This window comes from Lacerta agilis, chromosome 14 (genome assembly GCF_009819535.1).
Source record: "Lacerta agilis isolate rLacAgi1 chromosome 14, rLacAgi1.pri, whole genome shotgun sequence".
Lineage (NCBI taxonomy): Eukaryota > Metazoa > Chordata > Lepidosauria > Squamata > Lacertidae > Lacerta > Lacerta agilis.
Genome location: NC_046325.1, coordinates 22,980,063 through 23,003,276, shown reverse-complemented (window position 1 = coordinate 23,003,276; position 23,214 = coordinate 22,980,063). Strand labels below are relative to the sequence as shown.

The window sequence follows — 23,214 nt, the reverse complement described above, 5'->3', positions numbered from 1 at the left end:
GATACCATTTAGGGAGGTAGTCTTAGAAAGAGTAAGCTCTGTATTTTATTCCATTATACCTTGAGTTTGGAGTCTAATATCAAATTCTCCTCCTTACTATTAAGCTTTTGAATGCTTCATGGACCTTGGTGTTCCTCAGGCTGTAGATGAAAGGGTTCAGAAATGGTGTCACCACACAATAGAAGACAGACACTACTTTGTCTGAATCACGAATGTCCTTCACTGAAGGCCTCACATACATATAGATGACTGAGCCATAATATATTAATACTACACTAAGATGGGCAGTGCAAGTGGAGAAGGCTTTGTGCCTTCCTCCACTGGATGGCATATTCAATATAGCCACAATGATGTTGACATAAGATACTATTATTAAGAAAAAGCAACCCAGGACCATTGAAGAAGTGAACACAAAGAAGAAAAAATCAATGAATGACTTTTTCCCACAAGGAAGAGTCAGAACTGGGGCAAGATCACAGAAGAAATGGTTAATTATATTGGGCCCACAGAAATTCAGCCTGGCAAGAACAATGGCTGGGGGCAAAGGAGCAAGTAAACCTCCAACCCAACACCCAAGAATCACTGATTTACAGACTCTATTGTTCATGACTGTGGTATAGTTCATAGGATTACAGATGGCTAAGAAGCGGTCATAAGCCATAAGCACCAGCAGGAAGTTCTCTGTCAGGCCCAGGAAGAGGTTGAAGTAAAGCTGTGTGAAGCAACCAACCATGCTGATCACTTTCCTGTCTTTTAAGAAGTCGAACAACATTTTGGGGATAGTGTTTGTCATGTGTCCAATTTCTATCAAAGACAAATGGCTTAGGAATAAATACATGGGTGTTTGGAGCTGCTGATGAAGCTGGACTATGGTCATAATTGTGACATTCCCACTTATGGTTAAGACGTATGCCAAAAGGAAGAGTGACAGGAGAAATTTCTGGAGCCTTTGAGGATTAGAGAAACCAAGCAGGATGAATTCATTCACAGAAGTTTGGTTTTCTAAGATCATACCTCTATCTGTTAAGAAATTAAAAAGAAAGAAAGAAAGAAAAAACAGGTGTGTATAAGAGATATGTTTGATCACTTAAGCATTCACAATTATTCCTCTTGGCAATGTTAACATTTCCAAGAGAGTTCACACAGGGTCTCCACCCTTTTCTGCTAGGTCTGTCTCACTCTGTAATGGAAAGAAAGCACTCACTTAAAATTGATACCCTCCTGATATTCCCCTCAAAAAAAATCCAGCACCCAAACTTTTTAACAGCTGTTTGATTCAGCAGTTTGATTGTTACTGGATGCTAAAGGGTATTGTATCCAAGCTGTGAAGAGTTTAACCTGCTAATTATTGCACATCAATCTGCAAAAACAAGTAAGTGAGATACACTAAAATAATATGGTTCATATCCCACAAACAATCACACTTTATAAACTTGCATTTCAACCTAGTCAGAGTGCCCCCATAGCTGGATGGTACAACCACAAATGGTTCAAAGATCCTTGAGGAATATGCAACTACATATATGGAGCAGGGCAGGTTTTGTGGGGTTACATTGCTTAATCAGTGACCTCACAGCATGATGGTGATTGTAAGAGTTTATAGGCTTGTGGAATCACATAAACAAAAAGCAGCTCCTTGGCAGGTGCAAGTATGGGTGACCCAAGTTTTACATTACAAAACTAGGTGGTATGATTGTTTTGTTCCATTTAGCCCTCTATGAAGTAATCCACCCTAAACACATCTACAAGCAGTCCCCTTGAAATCATCACTGCCAAGCCTAACACATTTTGGTGCCTGAGCCTGCAATCTGAAATAGTGAAAATAATATAATAAGAAAGGTAATGAAATAAGGAATTAAGTAACTGACAATTTGCTGCCTGTTAACATTACCCTCTCTCTATCACCTAAGCCAGACGTCACACTCTGTTGAGGCATAGAAGAACTAATGGTGCATAATCCATGCCTTTTTATTATGGCCATAACCTTGGAGTTTCTTTGAGTAATGACCAACATTCAACTCTGGAACCTATTTTCAACATAAAGGGTTTGGGAAGAGAACATTCCCAGGCCATGTATACATCGCAACCACAGTCTTACCCACAACCTGGGAATCATGAGAAGAACTTCTGATGTTGTGGGCTGTCCTCCAGCAACTATTCCTGAGCTCCAGCACCTATAAATTAAGCAATTAAACACTTTGTTTCTTTGTTTCTTGTTTTTTGATAGGGACATACGTAGCTTGGCTTTGACTTGGCCACATCACTTGTCCATCTTGCCAAATATTATTCTGAGTGGTAGAATGCCTCAGATACACTTCTTGAATCTGCATGAAGCTTTTATGGCAGAGGCAGTATGCTTCTCAATGCCAGTTCCTGGAAACCATAGGAGGAGAGAGTGTTGCTGTGCTCAGGTCTTCTTCCACTTTGAGAACAGGATGCTGGACTAGATGAGCCACATTGAACCCAAGGAACTCTGCATCCAAAGCATATACTCTACCACTCTAGAATGGTCCTTGCCTATCTTTGCCTTTGCCTATTTAAGGAGAACATCAAAAGACTTTCTTGTAGGCTTGCGATACATCAGGAAAATTCCTGAATGTCCTGGTTTTCAGGTGTAAAAAACAGCATCAGGGGGTAATGTAAGGCAACACAATGGAAAAAGCAGCAGAAACAGCTCAAAAAGCTTAAAATCAATTTTGGTGGGTTTCTTTCTTTCTTTCTTTCTTTTTTTTTAAAAAGCTCAAAAGCTCAACAATTTTTGGTGGTTTCCCAAATAAAACTCAACAATTTTGGGGATTGTTTGGTCATGGTGCTGATGACCCCAAGAGTGTAACCTTCCTATAGTTCTCCACTGTAACCTTCCTATAGTTCTCCACTGAAACAGAAAGATCTGCAAGTACCATCTACTGGTCTGGACCATTCACGGACCATACATATCATTGCACATATCCTTTTAAGGTCCTTGATATTATGAGAAATGATAGAAAGTGACCTCTTGCTACATATTTTCAACTCTTACCTGATTTTCTTGCCCAATCTGACCCTTATTTCCTTCTCACTTTGAACTAAAATAATACTTAAAAGATGTTGAAATTAATCCTATCTACTGGATCCCCATACAACTAAAACTACAGGAGGATCATCTTTACATGTTCCTCAGATGCCAGATGAATGATCTGAGCACACACAAACCTTGTAACTAGAGCAGATAACTGATGGTGCATTTAATTCCTTTCAAGGCCAGAAAATACTGCATACAAAGAAAAATAGAAGCTGAACTCAGTAAATTGCAAAATATTGTTAAGTATAAAATGAAAACAAGTATTTCCCATTTGAAGAAAGGTGGCAGGAGTATAAGTAGTCTAAAGTCCATCAGCATTGTTTGGCAATCTTCTTAAAGCAGTCTTATAAAATGAATAACGTGATTGTGTTATGATTGTCCTTACTTTGTAGATGGTGTTTTCCTACCAGAATGTATGTTGTGCTTTCTCCCAGTAGTGTGTGTGTGTGTGTGTGTGTGTGTGTGTGTGTATGCATTATATTTCCATGCAGAGCCACAATTTGCTCATGGGAGCCAATTTATGAAACATCCACCCATTGTGATTCACATAATGGATTTTTTCTCTTTCTCTCTTGGCTTGTTATTCTTGTTATTAAGGAAAAGCTGAGAACCCTAATTCTGTCCATTTTCAGTGCCCAATCATAGTTCTCTCCCAACCCATTTTGCTTGGGTATTTTTGAAAGAATGTACAAAAAGTATGTATTTAAATTGTACTCATTTTTATGCACCTTATACTGTACACTCTTTTTCTTAAGGAAATCAGCCCTGAGTGCTCAATGGAAGGACAGATCCTGAAGCTGAGGCTCGAATACTTTGGCCACTTCATGACAAGAGAAGACTCCCTGGAAAAGACCCTGATGTTGGGAAAGATGGAGGGCACAAGGAGAAGGGGACGACAGAGGATGAGATGGTTGGACGGTGTTCTCGAAGCAACTGGCATGAGTTTGACCAAACTGTGGGAGGCAGTGGAAGACAGGAGTGCCTGGCATGCTCTGGTCCATGGGGTCAAGAAGAGTCAGACATGACTAAACGACTAAACAACAACAACAACACTCTTTTTACATAGAATGCAATTTTTTCTGTTGCATTTTGGATTTCACTAAGTTGTGTACTTTGCCTGGTTGATGTAGCTATAATATCAATATAATGTTGATTTTCTTTTAACTTACATAAATTAAGTATTATTTTATTGTGGTTCATTATTTCTGGAGTTTAGAAATGCCTCATGTTCTTTTGGTGAAATTAGCACACTTCGTTAAAACAAAAGAAGGACTCCCATGATGGAATAAAATCGTTATGTTTTATTCTTTCCTGCAAAATAATAAAATATATTCAAAAAACAACATAATTTTTCAACAATCTATATCATATATATCTATATGATATTCAAGTACTTAGTTTATATTTGTTGCAATAAGAAAGGATGGCATTTCAGTCATACATAATATCTATGCTTAGAATTTGTATTTCTGGCACTAAATAAAGAAAGTTTTTTAAAATAAAAAAATGAGCATACCTTAATAGAAAATTCTCTTCCTTACTATTATGCTTTTAAATGCTTCATGGACCTGAGTATTCCTTAAGGTGTAAATGAAAGGGTTCAGAAATGGTGTCACCACACAATAGAAGACAGACACTACTTTGTCTGCATTACGGATATCCCTTGCTGAAGGCCTCACATACATATAGATGACTGAGCCATAATATATTAATACTACACTAAGATGGGCAGTGCAAGTGGAGAAGGCTTTACGCCTTCCCCCACTGGATGGCATCCTCAGTATAGTCACTATGATGTTGATATAAGACACCGATATCAAGCAAAAGCAACCCAAAACCATTGAAGAAATGGACATGAAAAAGAAAAATTCAATGAATGATTTCCCCCTACATGGAAGAGTCAGCACTGGGGCAAGATCACAGAAGAAATGGTTGATTATATTGGGCCCACAGAAATCCAGCGTAGCGAGAAAAATGGTTGGTGGCAAGGGAGCAAGGAAAGCTCCCACCCAACACCCAAGAATCAGTGATTTACAGACTCTGTTGTTCATGACTGTGGTGTAGTTCATAGGATTACAGATGGCTAAGAAGCGGTCATAAGCCATAAGCACCAGCAGGAAGTTCTCTGTCAGGCCCAGGAAGAGGTTGAAGTAAAGCTGTGTGAAGCAACCAACCATGCTGATCACTTTCCTGTCTTTTAAGAAGTCGAGCAACATTTTGGGGATAGTGTTTGTCATGTGTCCCATTTCTATCAAAGACAAGTGGCTTAGGAATAAATACATGGGTGTTTGGAGCTTCTGATGTAACTGAACAATGGTGATAATTGTGATGTTCCCACATATGGCCAAGATGTAAGCCAATAGGAAGAGTGCCAGGAGAAAAGTCTGGAGCCTTTGAGGATTAGAGAATCCAAGGAGGATGAATTCATTCACAGAAGTTTGGTTTTCTGAGATCATACTTGTATCTGTTAATGTCCTTCAAAAGAAATTAATATAATATATGGATTACATTTGTAATGTAACAGGAGGGTTTTTTTCCATCTATGCAGGTTACCATTCTTGTGTCGCAACCTAGAGCAGGGGTAGCAAATATATTTCAGGCCAAGGGCTGCACTTCCACTTGGGCGACATTCACACCAAGAGTGTGTACATAGAAACAAGCATGAAAACATAAGAAGAACCTTCTGGATCAAGCCAGTGGTCCAACTAGTTTAGCATCCTATTCTCACAGTGGCCACACAGATACCTGTGGGAAACCTGCAAGCAGGGTTCAAGCACAAATGCACTCTACCTTTCTGAGCTTGCCAGGAACTGGTATCCAGGAGCATACTGCCTCCTACTTGTAGAGGCGGGGCATAGCCATCATGGTTAGTAGCTATTGATAGTCTTATCCTCACTGAAGTTGTACAATCCTCTTTTAAATCCGTCCAAGTTGGTAGACATCACTGCCTCCCATGGGAACAAGTTCCATAGTTTGAATATGTGTTGCATGAAGAAGTACTTTCTTTTGTCTATCATGAATCTTCCAACATTCATCTTCACTGGATGTCCATAAATTATAGCCTCATGATAAAGGGAGAAAAATGTCTCTACCCATTTTCTCCATGCCATCCATAATTTTATAAACTTTTATGTTGTTGGGTCTTATTTGCCTTTTCTCTAAACTAAAAAGCACCAAATGCTGTAACCTTTTCTCATGGTGGAGTTGCTCCATCACCTTATTCTATTTGGTTTCCATTTCCAGAACCTTTCCCAAGTGTACTGTATCATTTAGAGGTGATGACCAGAACCTTACACATTGTTCCAATGCAATCAAGCCATTTATTTGTAGAACAGCAGTTTTATTTTATTTTTTAAAAATAATAATCCCTAGCATGCAATTTGCCTTTTTTATAGCTTCCACACACTGAGTTTTCAACTTCGTTAAGTTATTCAAGTTCACTACAAGGTCTCATTCCTGGTGAGTCATTGCCATTTCCCATGAATGCATAAGTGAAATTAAAATTCCTCCCTTCCCTGACACATATCACTTTACTCTTGTTTATGGTGAATTGCATTTGCCATCTTACTGCATATTTACTCAGTTTGGATAAGTTAGAGCTCTTTGCAATCCCTTTTTGTTTTAACTATCCTGAAAAATAAATTCTTCATACCCCAGACATAAAGATCCCAGACAAGTCTCCCCTCTGATTTAATTCTAATTAGGTTTGATGTGAATGTCAGTACTTCTTGATATGTAATTGGATTGTAGGTCCATTAATACTGATTTTAATTTATATGGGCTGTACTCCTGCTCCCTTCATGCATAGTAAGCAAAATGCAGAAGGACCACAGCTCACCACAGAACACAGAAAAAGCTGCTGAATTACATCACAATACTATGCACATCTATGCATAAATAAGTTCCATTGAGTTCACTGGGGCCTACTCCCAATTAAATGTGTATAGGATTGCAGTCTCAGTAGGGAAACCTGTTTTTAGGAAAACAAATAATGAGAGCTGTTTTCTGACACTCTACCAATTACTGAGAGCTGTTATTAACACTCTACCAAATTTATTCCTCATCCCAACTCTTGCTACATCATACTTTTTACCTGGGGTCTTCTGCCTGCAAGGCATGCACTCTGGGACTGCGCTATGATTCAGACCTCTCCTTATCAGTTTTTTTACTTGAGCAAAACACCAAGAATGCTTTCAAAAAGACATTTCAAGTGACCATTTCAAAACAGAATTCAACTGGAAACAAATGGCCATGTGCTGAAGACCCTGAGAATGTGACCTTTTTATATTCTTCTACTGAAGCAAAAAGATTTGCAAGTACTCTATTCCAGTGTGGGCCATTTACACTCCATAGCTTTTGCACACATCTGTTTTGAGATCATCTATTAAGGGGCCTTAGGGCCATGGGCAAGATGGCCCATCGCTATATGCTCGCCCCCCCTCAAAATAAATAAATAAATCTTACCTTTTTTGTCAGTGTGCCAAAGAGATTTTCTTGCCCAAGTTAGTCATTATCTCCCTCTCACTATGATTTAAAAAAACAAACAAACAAACACAAATACCCAGAACAATTCTTGCTGCTTTAATTTCTAAAAGAATCATGGGAGGTTCACCTATACACCTTCCTCAGCTGCCTCCTAGATAATCTGAATGCACACGCACCTCATAAGCACTGCAGATATCTGAAGGTGCATTTCATTTCTCTCAAGAATAGAAAACTTAGCATGGAAGGCAAGTAAGAAGTTTTATTCCAAAAACGATTACACCAAGTGTCACCATGAAACATTAAAAATACAACTATTCCCAATCTAAAGAAATATGGCAGAAACCCAGGTTGTCTATCGTTAGAACATCCATTATTGCTTGGTGATCTTCTTGAATTCTAAAGCAACATTGTGAGGTGACTATTTATACACCGATTCTAATGCAACAGGGTCAACAACACCATTGATGTTGTTTTACTATTAATGTATCGTCTGTTATTTCTCAGTAGTACTGGTTAATGTTTTCACTTCCCATAGAGATTCCCCTTTGGCTCATGGGACCCAATTTATGAGATACCAATCTCAATGATTTCCTTTCCTTGAAATTGCTGTTATAAGAACTTGGTGGTGGTACATTGGAAATATCGTATTTCAATTATCCCCTCTCAGCTGACATGCCTCACATCAGAAATGACAGCATATCATTCTCAGTGTTTAGTGACAGTGAGATAGAATAAATAAACATGATCAGGTATCTGGAAATAACATGTGAAATGTTGATGAACCTGATGACTTTTGTGGTCAGAGTAAAGACCAGAATAAATGGGTGATAGAATGATGTATATACAATTTAGTTGCCATGTTTTATCAGTTTTGACTGATTGGTGTTGACATGTATGCATAGGAGGGGAAAGTGAGTAACTTCACTGTATTATCCTCCCTTATTTTCAAAATATATTTTCAAATTAACACAAATCTAATCTGAAAAAAACATAAATACATTTCTAGAACTTGCCTTTTTCATGACCCCCCTCCCCCATTTTTGCCTTATGTTTATTCTGGAAGATGAGCAGATTAAGTTAAGTGTCAAAACACAGGTTGATTTTTGATGAGAAAATGAAGAAGATGCCACAAAGATTATACTAGTCTGGTTTCCCTTTGAGATGCCCTTTAGTGTTAAGATTAGGCTTCAAAATGACAATATAACATTTTGGAAAAAAGATACAGCCAAGTAAATCTGCAGCAGAGGCTAAGATGGAGAAGATCTCCACAGCTACCATGTATTTCCCTTTGGTGCTCAGGTAAGTGGGAACAAAACAGACCCAAACGCTGCAAAACACCAACATGCTGAAAGTGATAAATTTAGCTTCATTAAAACTATCTGGCAGGTTCCTTGCAAGGAAAGCTACCAGAAAACTGATAATGGCTAAAAGGCCCATGTAGCTGAGGACACAATAAAACATAGCGACTGATCCTTCATCACACTGAACTATGATCTGTCCACTTTCAGAGTGCATGTCTAAGATCGGGAAGGGAGGGTTTGCTCCTAACCATACAATGCAGATTACAAATTGGCCAAGGAAACAGAACAGGACAATGGAGTTGGCTACTCTTTTCCTCAGCCATTTCCTCATATTGCTTCCTGGCTGTGTGGCTTTGAAAGCCAGGACCACAGTGATGGTTTTGGCCAGCAAAGAAGAAACAGCAGCAGAGAAGATGAGCCCAAATGTTGTTTGTCGGAGAAGGCAGGTCACTTTCCTTGGCCTGCCAATAAAGAGCAAGGGGCAGAGGAAACAAAACAGGAGAGAGACAAGCAGAATGTAGGTGATATCTCGGTTGTTGGCTTTGACAATTGGAGTGTCTTGATGCTTAATAAATATTTGAAGTATCAGAGCAGTGACTAAAGACAACATGAGGGAACAGGTAGCTGAAGCCATTCCCAAAGGTTCTGCATATGAGAGGAAGTGAATTACTTTCGGAATGCATTGATCCCGTTCTTGGTTGGCGTGCTGCTCATCTAGACATCTGTCACAATGATCTGCATCTTTTAAAAGAGTAGAAACTGTCAGTGATGTAAGATACCAGTTGAAATGAAAGTAGAATCGGGGAACGAGGATTTTGTGGGTAAAGTCCATCAGAAATTAATGTAGAGCAGGGGTAGCCAATATTCTATATATTGTTAGAATACAGTTCCCATCATTCCCAGCCAGCATGACCAATGGTCAGGGATGATGGGAGCTGGAGTTCAAGTATATCTTGACAACACCACCTTAGGTAGCCCTGATACAGAGGTTCCAGTTTTAAATCTTTAGTTGTTTTCTTTTTGTGGGGCGGGGCTTTCAGCTTCACTGCTGCTAGGCTTGCTGGATTTTAACTTTGTTGCTTAACTGGAGGAATTAGCTGGCATGCATGCTCTTCCCTTCTTCAGGCTATAACCTATGGTAGTTTGTATGAAGAGTTCTCTTTTTAAAGTCAGATTTACAGTCCTGGGAATGGCAATACATCATCATGCACTCTCATTCTCAGGGGCATCCCAGCCAAATGTTACAGAGCCTGGGCTTTTTCTTTCCATCACTCTAATGCTTGTCCACTTTTCCACACACCTTCACTTCATACAAATAGTGTTGCAAAGTGGAGAAAGAAAATTCACCCAGCCCTATACTTAGTACTGAAAGGACTATGGGACTCCAGGACCTTCCTACCTGTCTGGTTAGAAATCATCCCTTCCGGGCATGGCGTGCAATCATAGCAGCAGACTTGTTTACCCTCCTGAACTCTCTGGCTGTATCCAGAATGGCAACTTTCAGAACACACAGAACGGGGCAGGGTCTAAATAAAAAAAGGGGGTGAATGAAGTATTGCTGGTGGAGGATGCTAATCCCTCACTTGGGGTATATAGGTGTAATCCTGTGAATAGTGACATAGGGAACAGCAGAGACTATTACACTAGTTGTATTACATGCTTAGGGTCACACTATTTACTGGCATATGACTAAGGAATGACACATCACCATTCTGTTGGGGGCAAATTTATCCATGCTTTCCTTCCTTCCTTCCTTCCTTCTATTATTTTCGTATTTAAGTAAGAAAAGGAAGGGGGGAAATCACAGAAAGTGAAGAAAGAAAGAAAAATTAAAAAATACTAATAAAACAACAACAAAGCACCATAGGTTACTTTGGGGACATAGTAACCATCAGAACATACATCTTAAGTTAAAAGTATGAATTCATATAAACCCTCTAGATGTCGAAGTATGTATTCAAGTGAAAATATGCTCAAATGTGATTCCCTCACACCATTGTATAATACATGGTGGGCATTCAAGGGCACATTCTAGTGAGGCAAAAACTCTAAAGGAAGGTACAAAGCAGAGCAAATTGGAGTGTGGCTTAGTGAGAGTCCCAAGTTCCAGTTTCAGGGGGTTAGAGGCTCCCCAACCTTTCTAGATATCTGGGGGACCATCCTTACACTGCTGATGTTTCCTCTTGCATGTGGATGGTGCAGAACTTTTGCATGTGGATGGTGCAGAACTTTTGGTTTATGAAGCATGACCCAAGGACTTTGTTAATTTTGCATATAATACAAATTAAATTAAATTAAAATAACCCACCTTGTTGAACCAACTGTTCCAAGTTATTGCATTATCTTTAATGAAAAACTTCTTGTGTACTGGTGTATGGGAGTCCATTATTCCAATTTTAGCACGAATGAGGGATCCATTAGGGAACACATAGCAATTCACAATATCATATCCAGTTGTAGACTCTTGGTGCTCATTAAAAAATATCTCTTCGCCAGCACTATTGTTAAACCTGATATTTCTTAACATATGGTGTAGCTTTTTTTAAAACAAAACAAAACAAAACAAAACAAAGCACATCATATGCTAGGGATTGTTGGAGAAGTCTTAGAGCTTCTGCTGTACAATGCAAGCAAACACCTTTGCCATAAAAAGACAGCTAATCTGTTCTACTAAATAAAAAATAGGGTTGGATCTAGCCCTGTCTTCCCCAATCTGGTATCATCAAGATATTTTGGACTACAATTCCCATAATCCCTGATCATTGGCTGTGCTGGCTGAGTTTGATGGGCATTATCAACCAAAATATATTGGGAGCACCAAGTTTCGGAAAGCTGTTCTAGGTTTGTCCATATGATTGATTGATTGATAAATATATCTACTGCTTTATTGCAGAAAAAAATTCAAAGTGGTTTACAGAAAGATAAGGGAAAAAATCAAGAAAAAAATTACAAAGTTATTTAAAGCATACAAAAGTTAAAATACTAAAGCAGATTAAAATTACCTCAACTTTCTAAGCATCTGGGTAGGCTTGTCTTAACAAGATTTTTTATCTTTTTTTATCAGGTGCTGAAAAGATCAAAGTGAAGGTGCCTGCTTTATCTCAGTAGGCAGGGAATTCTGAAGTGTAGGTGCTACCACACTAAATTTACCCATTTGATGTGGTGGCTACAGGATTGGGCTAGTTTGTACAGAGCAGATTTAACTCACAGTGTAGACCAGGGATAGCCAACATGGTGTCAGCCCATCAGCCCTAGGCGGCTTGGGCAATGGCCAGTGATAATCAAAGCTGTAGTACAAGAACACCTAGAGGGCACCCTGTTGGCTATACAATGGTGAAGACAAATTGGTATAGCCCTATCTACATATCAAGATTTTGGGTGGGTGACTAGAGTACAAATTATATAAAACCTTAAAATTAATATTTTGAATGGCTGCTTTCATTGCCCTTTCAGTCTTCTGGGTACTTAATATTAATATTAATATTATTTATTTATTTATTTATTTATTTATTTATTTATTTATTTATTTATTTATTTATTTCTACCCCACTCATCTGGCTGGGTTTCCCCAGCCACTCTGGGCAGCTTCCAAAAGAAGGTTAAAAATACATTAAAACATCAGTCATTGAAAACTTCCCTAAACAGGGCTGCCTTCAGATGTCTTCAAGCTGCTTATAGTCATTTTCAAAGTCCTAATTTCTCCTATAGCCCCAACTAGCCTGGACAATGATCGAGGATGAATTGATTTTCAGTTCAAATTAGGGAGGGCATCAAGCTGGGCAAGGCTGCTGTAAATTGACTTTGGTCACATCATCACCATCAGGATCAGGATCATCAATCAATAAAAGAATAATAAATATTGAATCATGTTACCTGCTGCTGCACATTCCTCAGTTCCAATCTGCCTCTTTCCCCCGACTTTATGTGCTTGGAGGTGGATAAGTGCATTTCATGTAAAACATGTGCTATGACATGAACAGCATTGTAGGCACTATAGCTCTGACCAGACATGCTCATTTCAAACACAGCTCCTGGCAGAGACTCCAGGTGTTCCTCTGTTGAACATCTTATCTCACTGGTCCTATCAGAGTAGATAACTCCACAGTGAAATACTTTCTTGTAGAATTCTTTCATGAACGCGTCTTTTGGATGATAACGCTGAGGATTAAAGGCCTTAAGAAAATCTTGGAAACCTGGCACAACAGTTGTGTGAATTGTGAAAGCCAGAGCACCATGGAAATGTTTTAGAGACCAGAAACCCTGAGAGTCCACTGCAGTAAAGTCCCACTGGGCATTCATGATCCAAACTTTCCCTACGAGAGCCATTTGAGCACCTTGATAATTCGAATCTATCCAGAAAGTAAATAGCATTAGGGATTGGGAATCCCCACATACAACAACCACATTGGCTTTGGTTTGAGAGAATGTGTGATACATTTTTGCCTCTTCCTTTCCTATATCTGTGCTAGTGGCAGAGGTTATCATCAAGATACTTTGAGTGAAAGCCATGCAAAGATTATGCTGAGTGAGCAATCCCTTCAGAGTCTGCACAAATGTTTCTCCACTGTGATCATCTGGAGCAACGAGACCAACCCATTTCCATGAGAAATGTAGGAGTAACTGGATTACCCCTTTAATCTGCATGACTTCATTGGGTACCATCCGATAGAAGAAAGGGAATCGGGTTTTATCACTTAGCACTGGATCAAATGAACCATAACTGAGCTGGGGGAGAACACAGGGCACATGTTAGGTGTTGATTTAAAATTCTTTATCTGCAGTCCTTCCAGAAACAGTATTTCCCATCCAAATAACTGTAAGGCAAAACTAGATGAGGTGCTCAAGATCTGTATTAGCAGAATGAGGGTTTATCACTTCTCTCCTCATCTCCACTATCTAGAAGTTGCTGTTAGCATTTATGAAAATATATAGGGTTTCTATTGTGTATGAAGAGCATTTTTAAGAGTGGGGGGCGGGGTTAGAAAAGTAGAAGCAGGAAAGGTGCAGTAACTGGGAAGCGCCAAGAAAGACATGTACTGGGATCAGAATATCTGTCTTGTGCTTTACCATATTAGAATGGGCTTTAGGACATGTATTCAAGTCTACCATGTGCTCATTGCTTTCTTTTTAGTGTGGGGGGGGCACTTGCAAAATTAAATGTGATTTCCTCTTCAGTTAGACAGAAGCCAACCGATTATTGGTAACATTAATGACTCACAGCAGCAATCCATAGATGTCCCTGAAGTGTTTTGAGAGTAAGGTAGGCATTAGAAAAGTAGAAGCAGGAAAAGTGCAGTAACTGGGAATGGGAAACAGCAATTATTTAGGATCCCGTTGATTCATTTTGCCTAGCTTATTTCTGACTTCATTATTGGCTAAAACCCCACGAGGTAGCAGCAGCCTGGTTGCCTCACAAAAATTGTCGAGAAGGATACCTGAACATTTTGTTTTCAATGAGGACTAGAGACTTGCATTTTCCCCCAAATGAAATCTCAGGGACGGCTTTTTTGCCACTTGGTCTAATTTTATTTTATACACAAATGCAGTGGCTCAGAAGCATCAGGTACCACAGGTCTATGTCAGTGTCGGCACTGGCTACAGTTCAAGATTACTTTTTACATTCTTTTTAGAAATAACAACAACAACAACAACAACAACAACAACAACAACATGTTTTCACTTAGACCATGGAACCCTTTGTAATTATGGGCCACACATTCTTTGCCACTCAGTATGAGTAGTTACTGACTCAGTAGATCACATAGCTGCATTATGTGACAATTGTGTCAACTAATCTTTTTGAAACATTTTTTTTTATTTCACTTATTCCTTTTATATTTGCCTGTCATTATTAAAACCCAACAAAAGTGTTTGGAAAGGAAGGAAGGAAGGAAGGCTCAAGTGCATCCATGGGCACTGGGTTGGTGATCCCTGTATTAGACATTACTAGTGAATACCCATAGATGAAGCATACTACATTGACAGCTTTGGAGTTACTATAGGTTTGTCCACAACCACTCACTAGTAAAGCCTTATTTGTAACCACAGAGAAAGTTAGCCACATAAACACATTCACTACTGGAACTGGAAAATACTAAAGTGAATTGGGTTGGTGCTATATTTAACAAAATCTAATATACAGTATTTAAATATTTATAAATGTAAAATATGGTTGGCAAAGATTCACAGGTTCAAAAGGCTTTTCTGAATAATACCATGTTTAGAAGATGCCTGAAAGCAAACTGAGATTACTGTACATCTGCCAATCCTCTGTTTCAAAGGAGTTCCACAGGGCCATTTCGATGTGTTTGATGGTATATAGTCACTGAATGTTCAAAAGGTACCATCCTCAGTCCTGGGCATCTAAAGTTCAAGTGACTCATGACAAACACCTCTTTAAGAATTTGCTGAGCTGCTGCCACTCAGAATAGACACAAAAGATCAATAGCTGGTTCACTATATACACATGGCATTCACAGGAATTTTGAGCGGGAGACTAGATTGGGGAAGCAATGCTGGAAAAAAGGATAAAGCTAATTTCTCACACAAAGGGAGAATCGTGTCTACATTTTGTTTCACATCTCAGGTTCTAAAAATACTAGAAACTAACTCTCTCTCTCTCTCTCTCTCTCTCTCTCTCTCTCTCTCTCTCTCTCTCTCAACAAAGGGCTCATTGAGAATTGATCTCGCCGTATCACTTTCCCCTGGAGAAAACTTGATCTTTATCACTCAACTGGAGCAAATGTCAGACAGGTTTTCTCTGGATTAACATTTGCTCCAATTTATCTCTAGAGAGTGGGTTTTCCCAGCGAAAGTGGTAAAGCAAGGGCAAAACCACTCACACCTGTGCCTAGAAAGCATGGGACAAGCGGAAAACCACTCAAACTCATGATTTCTTGGCACATGACAAGTGGAAGTTTGGATGAGTGGAAAGCTGGGAATCTGAGGATAATACTTTACAATGGAGGAGGGATTGTCCCCTGTGGACATTTATGTGCATAAGAATGACACATTGCTCATAAATCAAGAAACCATACTCGGGGGGGGGGGGGAGTTCTCACCCACAGCTAGCACCCCGAGTCCAAGTAGGGGCTTAAATTGCAAGACATAGAAGACCATGAATCCCAGTGTTAACTTCTGTTGACTCAAAATGGTAAGGAAACAAAAAAATTGTGAAACTGGCCCTTTGATCTCTAATGTAATAATGTATGTTGCTAATTTCAAAGGGGTTTGATTTTGTGCAGTTCCATGGCACTTGGTTTTGCCTTTGACAAAAGTCTAGCTAGCTGTCTATCTATCTCCATGTATCCATCTCTGTCACTAATCTTTTGGAAGGTCTGTTAAGGTAATTACAAGCACAACATATATATAGCTGCAATGAATCATGTGAAAAGAGCTGAAACATCCAGGACGGGGGAGGGAAATATAGTGAAAATTTTGCCAATGTTCTTGAAAGACTTGCAGGTTGTTTGCTTACATGAAATTCTGTTTCAGCCAATATAAACAATATAAGCAAAGCCATGTGTTTGTGTGTATACATACAATTAGCAGCAACACATATAAAATGTGTACAAAGAAATGAGGCTGAATGCTTATTATCTTGCCATCAGAATGAATGCTCAATTATGACTGCAAATCTAACTATTACAGTGCTTTGTCTAAGCAAATCAGGATGAATGTTTAATAAATGAATCATTTTGATGAATGAATAGTTCTCTAAAAGTACATTACCCCTCTTCCCAATCCAAAAATCCATACCTGAGCCATTTTGTAGGTGCTTGCAATATTTGATATTTCAATGGAGTTTTCAGATGCAAGTCCCCCAACAATGGCAAACACACTGTTCTTTGTATCACAGTTATAATTATTGGTCCTAAAACCTCCTGATGTGAGCAACTGCATTGTTGTGAAATAAGTGAGTCTTCCATTGCAGAAGTTGTCAAGTAGACGGAAACCCAGAGTGATGTTAGGTAAAAGCTTTGGATTCTTGTTGACTTCAATAATGGCATACCAAAAAGCCAGGAAATGTTGGAGATTCTTAGGTAGTATCCTACAACATGGATTGGACTGATAGTTACAAATTTTTCAGCTGGTAACTACTTTAAGAAAAAAACATGAGACATGACAGTATTTCTAATATGTGTTTCCAATGAAAGAGCCAGAACTAACAAGATGAGATTACATTGACCATGCAACCTTAATTGCATTCAAATGTGAACATCTGAGTGTAATGACATTTGCATACGTATATAGTTCTGAGTTACTGAATTGCTAGTATAAGTATTCAATAAACAATGAACCATACAAGAGAGCCAGTGTGGTGTAGTGATTAAGAGCGGTAGACTCGTTATCTGGGGAACCGGGTTCGCGTCTCCGCTCCTCCACATGCAGCTGCTGGGTGACCTTGGGCTAGTCACACTTCTTTGAAGTCTCTCAGCCCCACTCACCTCACAGAGTGTTTGTTGTGGGGGAGGAAGGGAAAGGAGAATGTTAGCCGCTTTGAGACTCCTTCGGGTAGTGAAAAGCGGGATATCAAATCCAAACTCTTCTTCTTCTACAAAATTATATTTTCTTATTCATTGCAAAAACACTAAGTCCAAAGTCTCAAAATTTAACAAAAACAAACAAACAAACCCCAAAGTAAATGCTTTTCTAGGGTTCAGTTTCCTTGGAATGGATGTCAGCAGAGACTGTATTGTCTTTGAGATATACACATAACAAGCAATATGAACATAGGAGTGAGGGGCTCAAAGCATTAACAACCAAAAACATATTGCTCCTTCCATTGTTACAGCTTCTTTGGATCCAGCTCAGACAGCAGCATAGCAACCCCTGCCAGTGCCCGGGGTGGAGTTTTTTTTTTTTTTTTTTAAGAGATCAGCCAAAGTGGTTTAGCTTTTTGAGGGATGGTCAGTGGCTCTGCCATTATCTTTTTGAGAATATCTGCATATAGATTTTGGCATACTCTCTGAGTCAGCAAGCATATTAAAATGATTTCTATTTCATTTTTTAAAAAATGAACCAGAGTATGACAGGGCATCTTCTTGTGATTAAGCCCTTTGGAAATAAAATAGATTTTAAAAATGGATACCAATTTTTGAAACACCTGTGCAAGTGGGGGGTGAGGGGCTTCTTTTGTATTTATTCAAATGTAGCCAATGACATATTTTTAATGTTATTTTTTTTTAATAAAAAAAATGCACAGTCCTTACCTTGTCAGATAAATACCAGCATCAACAGCAGGTTCCTGAAAGTTGTTGAATTCAAATGCAGCTGAACGGAATGAAAAAACACCACCAATGGTATGACCCCCTCGCTCATATTTCTCAACCATTAGCAAATCTCTTTTTGAAGTGTGGCCACATATCATACTTTGCTGAACTGTGTGAGGAGTTAGGAGTAGCAACAGAAGGAGTAGCATAACTGTTTTGTAGGCCAGCAAAGCACTTCACCCAACAATGGCCAAAATTGGATAGAAGTCGCTAGCACATAGAATTACAACCTAAGCTACAGCAGACGTCACAGAAAGAAGTCTTTTCCCCTTCCAAGCTGAACTTACTTACTGTATTTCTTGAAACTGGTGCCTCATTTAGCCTAACGCCATGACCTATGGACTGCACAGCACTTTTTCCTTCAGTAAACTAGCTACAGGAGTGAGGTTAATAGATCATTTAATTGCAGCACAGCACCAAAGTCAAAGCAAGTAATAGTCTACCAATATCTGCAACAGTGTAGTCAAACTTAGACACACACGCCTCCACCCAATACAGTACTGGTTCTTTTTAGGCCACAGAAATCTTAGATTTACAGTATCAACACTGTCTATTCCGATAGTCTTGACAATGTATTTCAAATGCCTTATTTATACAAGTTAACAGTTGGCAGGTATTGTATCAAATACACACAAAATATTTTGCAAGTAGCATCTGTGTATCCACAGGTCTCAGAAAGCAGGTGGCGCGGAGAGAAGCAATTATTTCAATAATTGCAGGGGTGGTAATACTCTCCCAACAATTGTGCTTCCAGGTGTAGCAATGTAGCTGGAAAACTATCTGCAAAATCTCAGCTGTACTTTTTTGTTTTGAAAGGGGGGGAAGTAGTGTAAGACATAGGATTGGTCTTGTGAAGGGAAGCCGAGAAAGACATGTCCTGGGATCAGAATATCTGTCTTGTGCTTTACCATATTAGAATGGGCTTTAGGACATGTATCCAAGTCTACCTCAGATTTTTTGAATTTCATACATAGGCATTTCAAAATATTTGAAATAAATAAATAGTGGTAACTATTGATCACAGTTATAATATTTATTTATTTATTTATTTTATTTTATTTATAAAAGCATTTATGTACAGCTAAATCACAAAACATATCAAAGTGATTTACAACATGAGAAAGGTAAAAACAATACAGTACAATAAATGCATTTTTAATTAAAAGAAAATAGAGGGTCGTGAAATATCTGTAATCTAATCTGAAGTTTTCAGTAGTCTAAATTATGTAGTGCACGAAGATCTCCCCCCTCTAAGTGAATAAGTTACACATGAACCCCTAATTAATATAAACTATACCTGAAAAGTTGAAATCTTGTGGATTATCTAATAACAACAGACAATTGAAAGGAAACTCCCTCCCCCTTTCATTTAATTTCACCCTTATGTTTTCTATTTGAAAACCATTATCCCAAGTTTGGGTTATTCTTTGAGTAGACTGCATGCTTAATAAAAAGTGACTTGAGGGCAGCTTTCACCTGCTGATTTCTCAGACTGAAGATGAATGGACTCATCAGGGGTGTCAGCACTGTATTGATCAAAGATACCATTTTATTAATTGATGGGTTGCTGCCTGAGGGCCGTACATACATGAAGATGCAGCTGCCGTAGCCAAGACTGACAATAATAAAGTGGGAGGAACAGGTGGAGAATGCCTTGTGGCGCCCAGAGACAGACGGGATCCTGAGAATGGTTTTTATTATGTAAATGTAGGACACCACTGTGAAAATAAAGGATCCCATCACGGTGACTGAGGATGAGAAGAAACTCAGTAGCTCCACAAGACTAGTGTCAGCACAAGCCAGCTTCATCAAGGCCACACTGTCACAGAAAAAGTGATCAATATGATTGTTGTTACAGAAAGGTAGATTTATAACCAGGATGGTAGGAAGGATGGTAGCCAAAAAGGCAACAGTACAAGATCCAATAACTAGCCATGGACAGAGCTGAGTACTCATAATTGATGTGTAGCGCAATGGGTTGCAAATGGCCACATAGCGGTCGTATGACATGACTGCTAATAGGACAAAGTCACTGCTTCCCAAGAAGAAGAAGAAATAGCACTGAGAAAGGCAAGCTGGGTACGAAATTGTTGTGAAGCCTAGCAAAAGACTAACCAGCACCTTTGGCACTACAGTGGTTGTAATTAGAATCTCTAAGCAGGAAAGATTCCATAAGAAGAAGTACATGGGTGTGTGTAGGTGATGATCATGAATGATAATCATGATGATCATGAGGTTTCCAGATAAGGTGAGCAGATAGCATGTAAGGAGGATGACTCCCATGAGATGTTCCAGTCGATGCAGTTCTGGAAAGTTAAGGAAGATGAAGTCTGTAATAACAGTTTGATTCTCTGTCATGGTTTCAAGGGTTCCTGAGAGAAGGAAGTAGAATTGGTGGGTGGGAGCATTAATTATTCATTGACTACATTGATATAAGGCTTCACAAAAGTAAAATGATACAAAACCACAAATAAAAAAAATATCATGGAATGAAATGCAATATCATATAATAACATAAAATGACAACTTGAAATTTATTTTTTTCTGGCACATAGAAATATAGCAAGGGATAAAAAAGACAAAGAGAAGTAGGCCTGGTGACAGGACACACCCAAGGAAACACAACATAATCATATGTTCATGTTCATGTTTGTTATTAAAGAATCATATTTAAAATTAATATTATTGGAAGGCAAAATGAATATGTATGTTTCTGTGTACATGTGTGTGTTGTTGTTGGTTTGGTGTGTGTGTGTGTTTAATCTATTGGTTCCTATTTCTTCCAAGAGGGGAAAAATTGGAGCAGTAAGACGAGGCAAATGGAGAAAAAGAAGGTGAGTTGAATAACGAAAAAGGGAAAGCTGAGAAGCATATAAAAACAGTGTTATATTGAACTATTAGGGTAGGGGTACAGCTCAGTGGTAGACCAAATGTTTTGCATGCATTATGTCCTAGATGCAATCCCTGGAATCTTAAATAGATTTGAGAAAGACACCTGCCTGAAATGCTGGAGAGACACTGTGATCCAGTGTAAAGGTTGGTGGTGGGTTTTTTTGTTTTTTGTTTTGTAAGAATATGCAAGTTCCTGAATCAGTCACTGCGAGTTGATACGATTTTGCTACCTGTAGTGGACCCAAAGGCTCTCCTCCTGCTAGCCTTGTTTTACCTTTGAGACCTATCTCCCCACTGTGGAAGGATGTGTGGAATTGGCCTCCACGGTCACTTACGAACTCACTGTTAAGACTGTGTCCATGGAAGACAATCTTACTTGACTATGAGTGATCAGCAAAGAAGGAGGAGGAGGAGAACGAGAACAAGAACGAGAACAAGACCTTTGAGACATTCATTGCTGTCCTTATGTATCCATATCCTTTATCAATGCTGCCCTTATCTTCATCCCTGCAATATGTTATTTTATCCTGCTGTATGGAGGCTACATAGGCGTCTTCCTGCTAGAGGATTCCAAAATTTTCTATTCAGATCAAAAAAACTGAACTCTCAACACCCAACCCACTTTGCTAAAAAATATTTAAAAAATAAATGTATTTGTAACTGACATGATATCATAGATTTTAATTGTTATAAAGCATTTTGTATTTTAAAGGTATTTTAATATTTGATGGAAGCTGCCCAGATGGGCGGGGTACAAATAATAAATTATTATTATTATTATTATTATTATTATTATTATTATTATTATTATTATTATTTTGTGACTCACATAAATCATGCTTTGTGCTTCGCAGATGTTCCTTTACCATTAAACCAAATCTTCAGGAAAAAAGATCAGCTGCATTTCCAGGCGATACATTCTACAGATGTTGGGGGCACAGAGAGATCAGAGGAATATTCATTTGTGTTCCTGCCGTTGGTGTTGTAGAATTGGATTTGATCTTTTTGGAACCTCTCACATTTCAGAGGTACTTCAGATTAAGCTGTTTTAGTAGCTTATTCAGTCAATAGAAAATAGCTTGTTCAGATGACCTCCCTGGTGCACATATGATAACTGACCTACAAAGGTTTCATATTCTTTCTAAGAGTAATTTCAGATGGTGCTAAACATTTTCTTGCTTTCACTCAGCTACTACAGCTCACCAAATGATCCTTTAACAACTATACCCTTCCAGCTGATTAAATAAAATTTGTTCATAAAATGATTCTCATGAGTCTGTCAGAATCACCACAGGGACTAAATAAAATGTTATGCAATACACTAAGAGCTGATGTGCAACATGTTCCATTAAAATCAATAGGATTTTAACAGCATAGTCCTATATATGTCTAATTAGAGATAAGCCCATAGGAATGTGCATGGCAGGGATAGGGGACATTTTTCAGTGTGAGGGCCACATTATCTTCTGAGCAACTTTCCAGAGGCTACATGCTGAATTAGTTGGTTCTGAATCAGCTGATTTCAGTTCAGGATTTGGGCTTTGGCTGAAGCCAATACAGAACCCTACAATAAACAGGTCATCTGAAAGCAACCTTAGTCCTAAAATATTCATTTAATTTTGACTTGGATTTAACATTACAATCCCGCCACATTTTTTCTGGTATTTTCCCCTCTCTTGGAGTTTTAAAAATTAATATACTGTATTTAAAGTACTTCTCATATTTCCATGGCTGCTAACACAATAAGATCCAACCAAGAATTTATTAATTGATTTATTGTGGCTAAAAATATATTGTCTTCAACATTTCTACCCTTAATCTTGATTTTAAACAAAAATACAAGAGATGCTTTACAAATTGTCATCTTTTTGTTGGATGGTTCCATTATTACAGATTCTACAGAACATCTAAAAACAAATTTGAGGGAATATAGACATAAAAATTTTAATAATTTGAAATATGTTTTGTTTGTTGTAAAGTCTAGGATGCTGTGATGAAGAAACTTGGGTAAAATCCATGATCAGTCATAAAGCACATTGGGCAGCCTCAGGCCATTTACAATTTCTCAACCTAAACTACACCACAAGACTACTGGGGGTGGGTGGAGGGATTAAACTGAAAACCTTGTATCCTACAATTATCACCTTGAAGAAAATTAAGGAATGTGGGTGGAATAAATGTAAATTTACAGCCCTTTTCAATC

At 38.5% G+C, this 23,214-nt stretch overlaps 2 protein-coding genes across 2 annotated transcripts; both read right to left on the bottom strand.

The window, feature by feature from the left end:
- Positions 1-1,138: 1,138 nt before the first annotated feature.
- Positions 1,139-18,217, bottom strand: LOC117057766 (vomeronasal type-2 receptor 26-like). The gene is made up of 8 exons (XM_033168605.1): positions 18,060-18,217; positions 16,606-16,897; positions 12,721-13,572; positions 11,156-11,383; positions 10,247-10,373; positions 8,727-9,588; positions 4,124-4,181; positions 1,139-1,180 (listed from the first exon to the last, which is right to left on the bottom strand). Exons 1-8 carry the CDS (start codon positions 18,215-18,217, stop codon positions 1,139-1,141), a joined length of 2,619 nt encoding a protein of 872 aa, XP_033024496.1.
- A 1,306-nt stretch (positions 18,218-19,523) lies between these two features.
- Positions 19,524-20,477, bottom strand: LOC117057765 (olfactory receptor 6C65-like). The gene has a single exon (XM_033168604.1). The coding sequence runs from the start codon at positions 20,475-20,477 to the stop codon at positions 19,524-19,526; it is 954 nt and encodes a 317-aa protein (XP_033024495.1).
- Between the last annotated feature and the right edge of the window lie 2,737 nt (positions 20,478-23,214).

Coding starts and splice junctions, on each gene's coding strand:
- LOC117057766 (XM_033168605.1), bottom strand. CDS start 18,217: ATGATATGTGGCCACACTTCAAAAAGAGATTTGCTAATGGTTGAGAAA. Junction 13,573..16,605: donor GCACCTACAAAATGGCTCAG/GTATGGATTTTT, acceptor GTTCTCCCCCAG/CTCAGTTATGGTTCATTTGA. Junction 4,182..8,726: donor ATTGTCATTTTGAAGCCTAA/TCTTAACACTAA, acceptor AGCTACATCAAC/CAGGCAAAGTACACAACTTA.
- LOC117057765 (XM_033168604.1), bottom strand. CDS start 20,477: ATGACAGAGAATCAAACTGTTATTACAGACTTCATCTTCCTTAACTTT.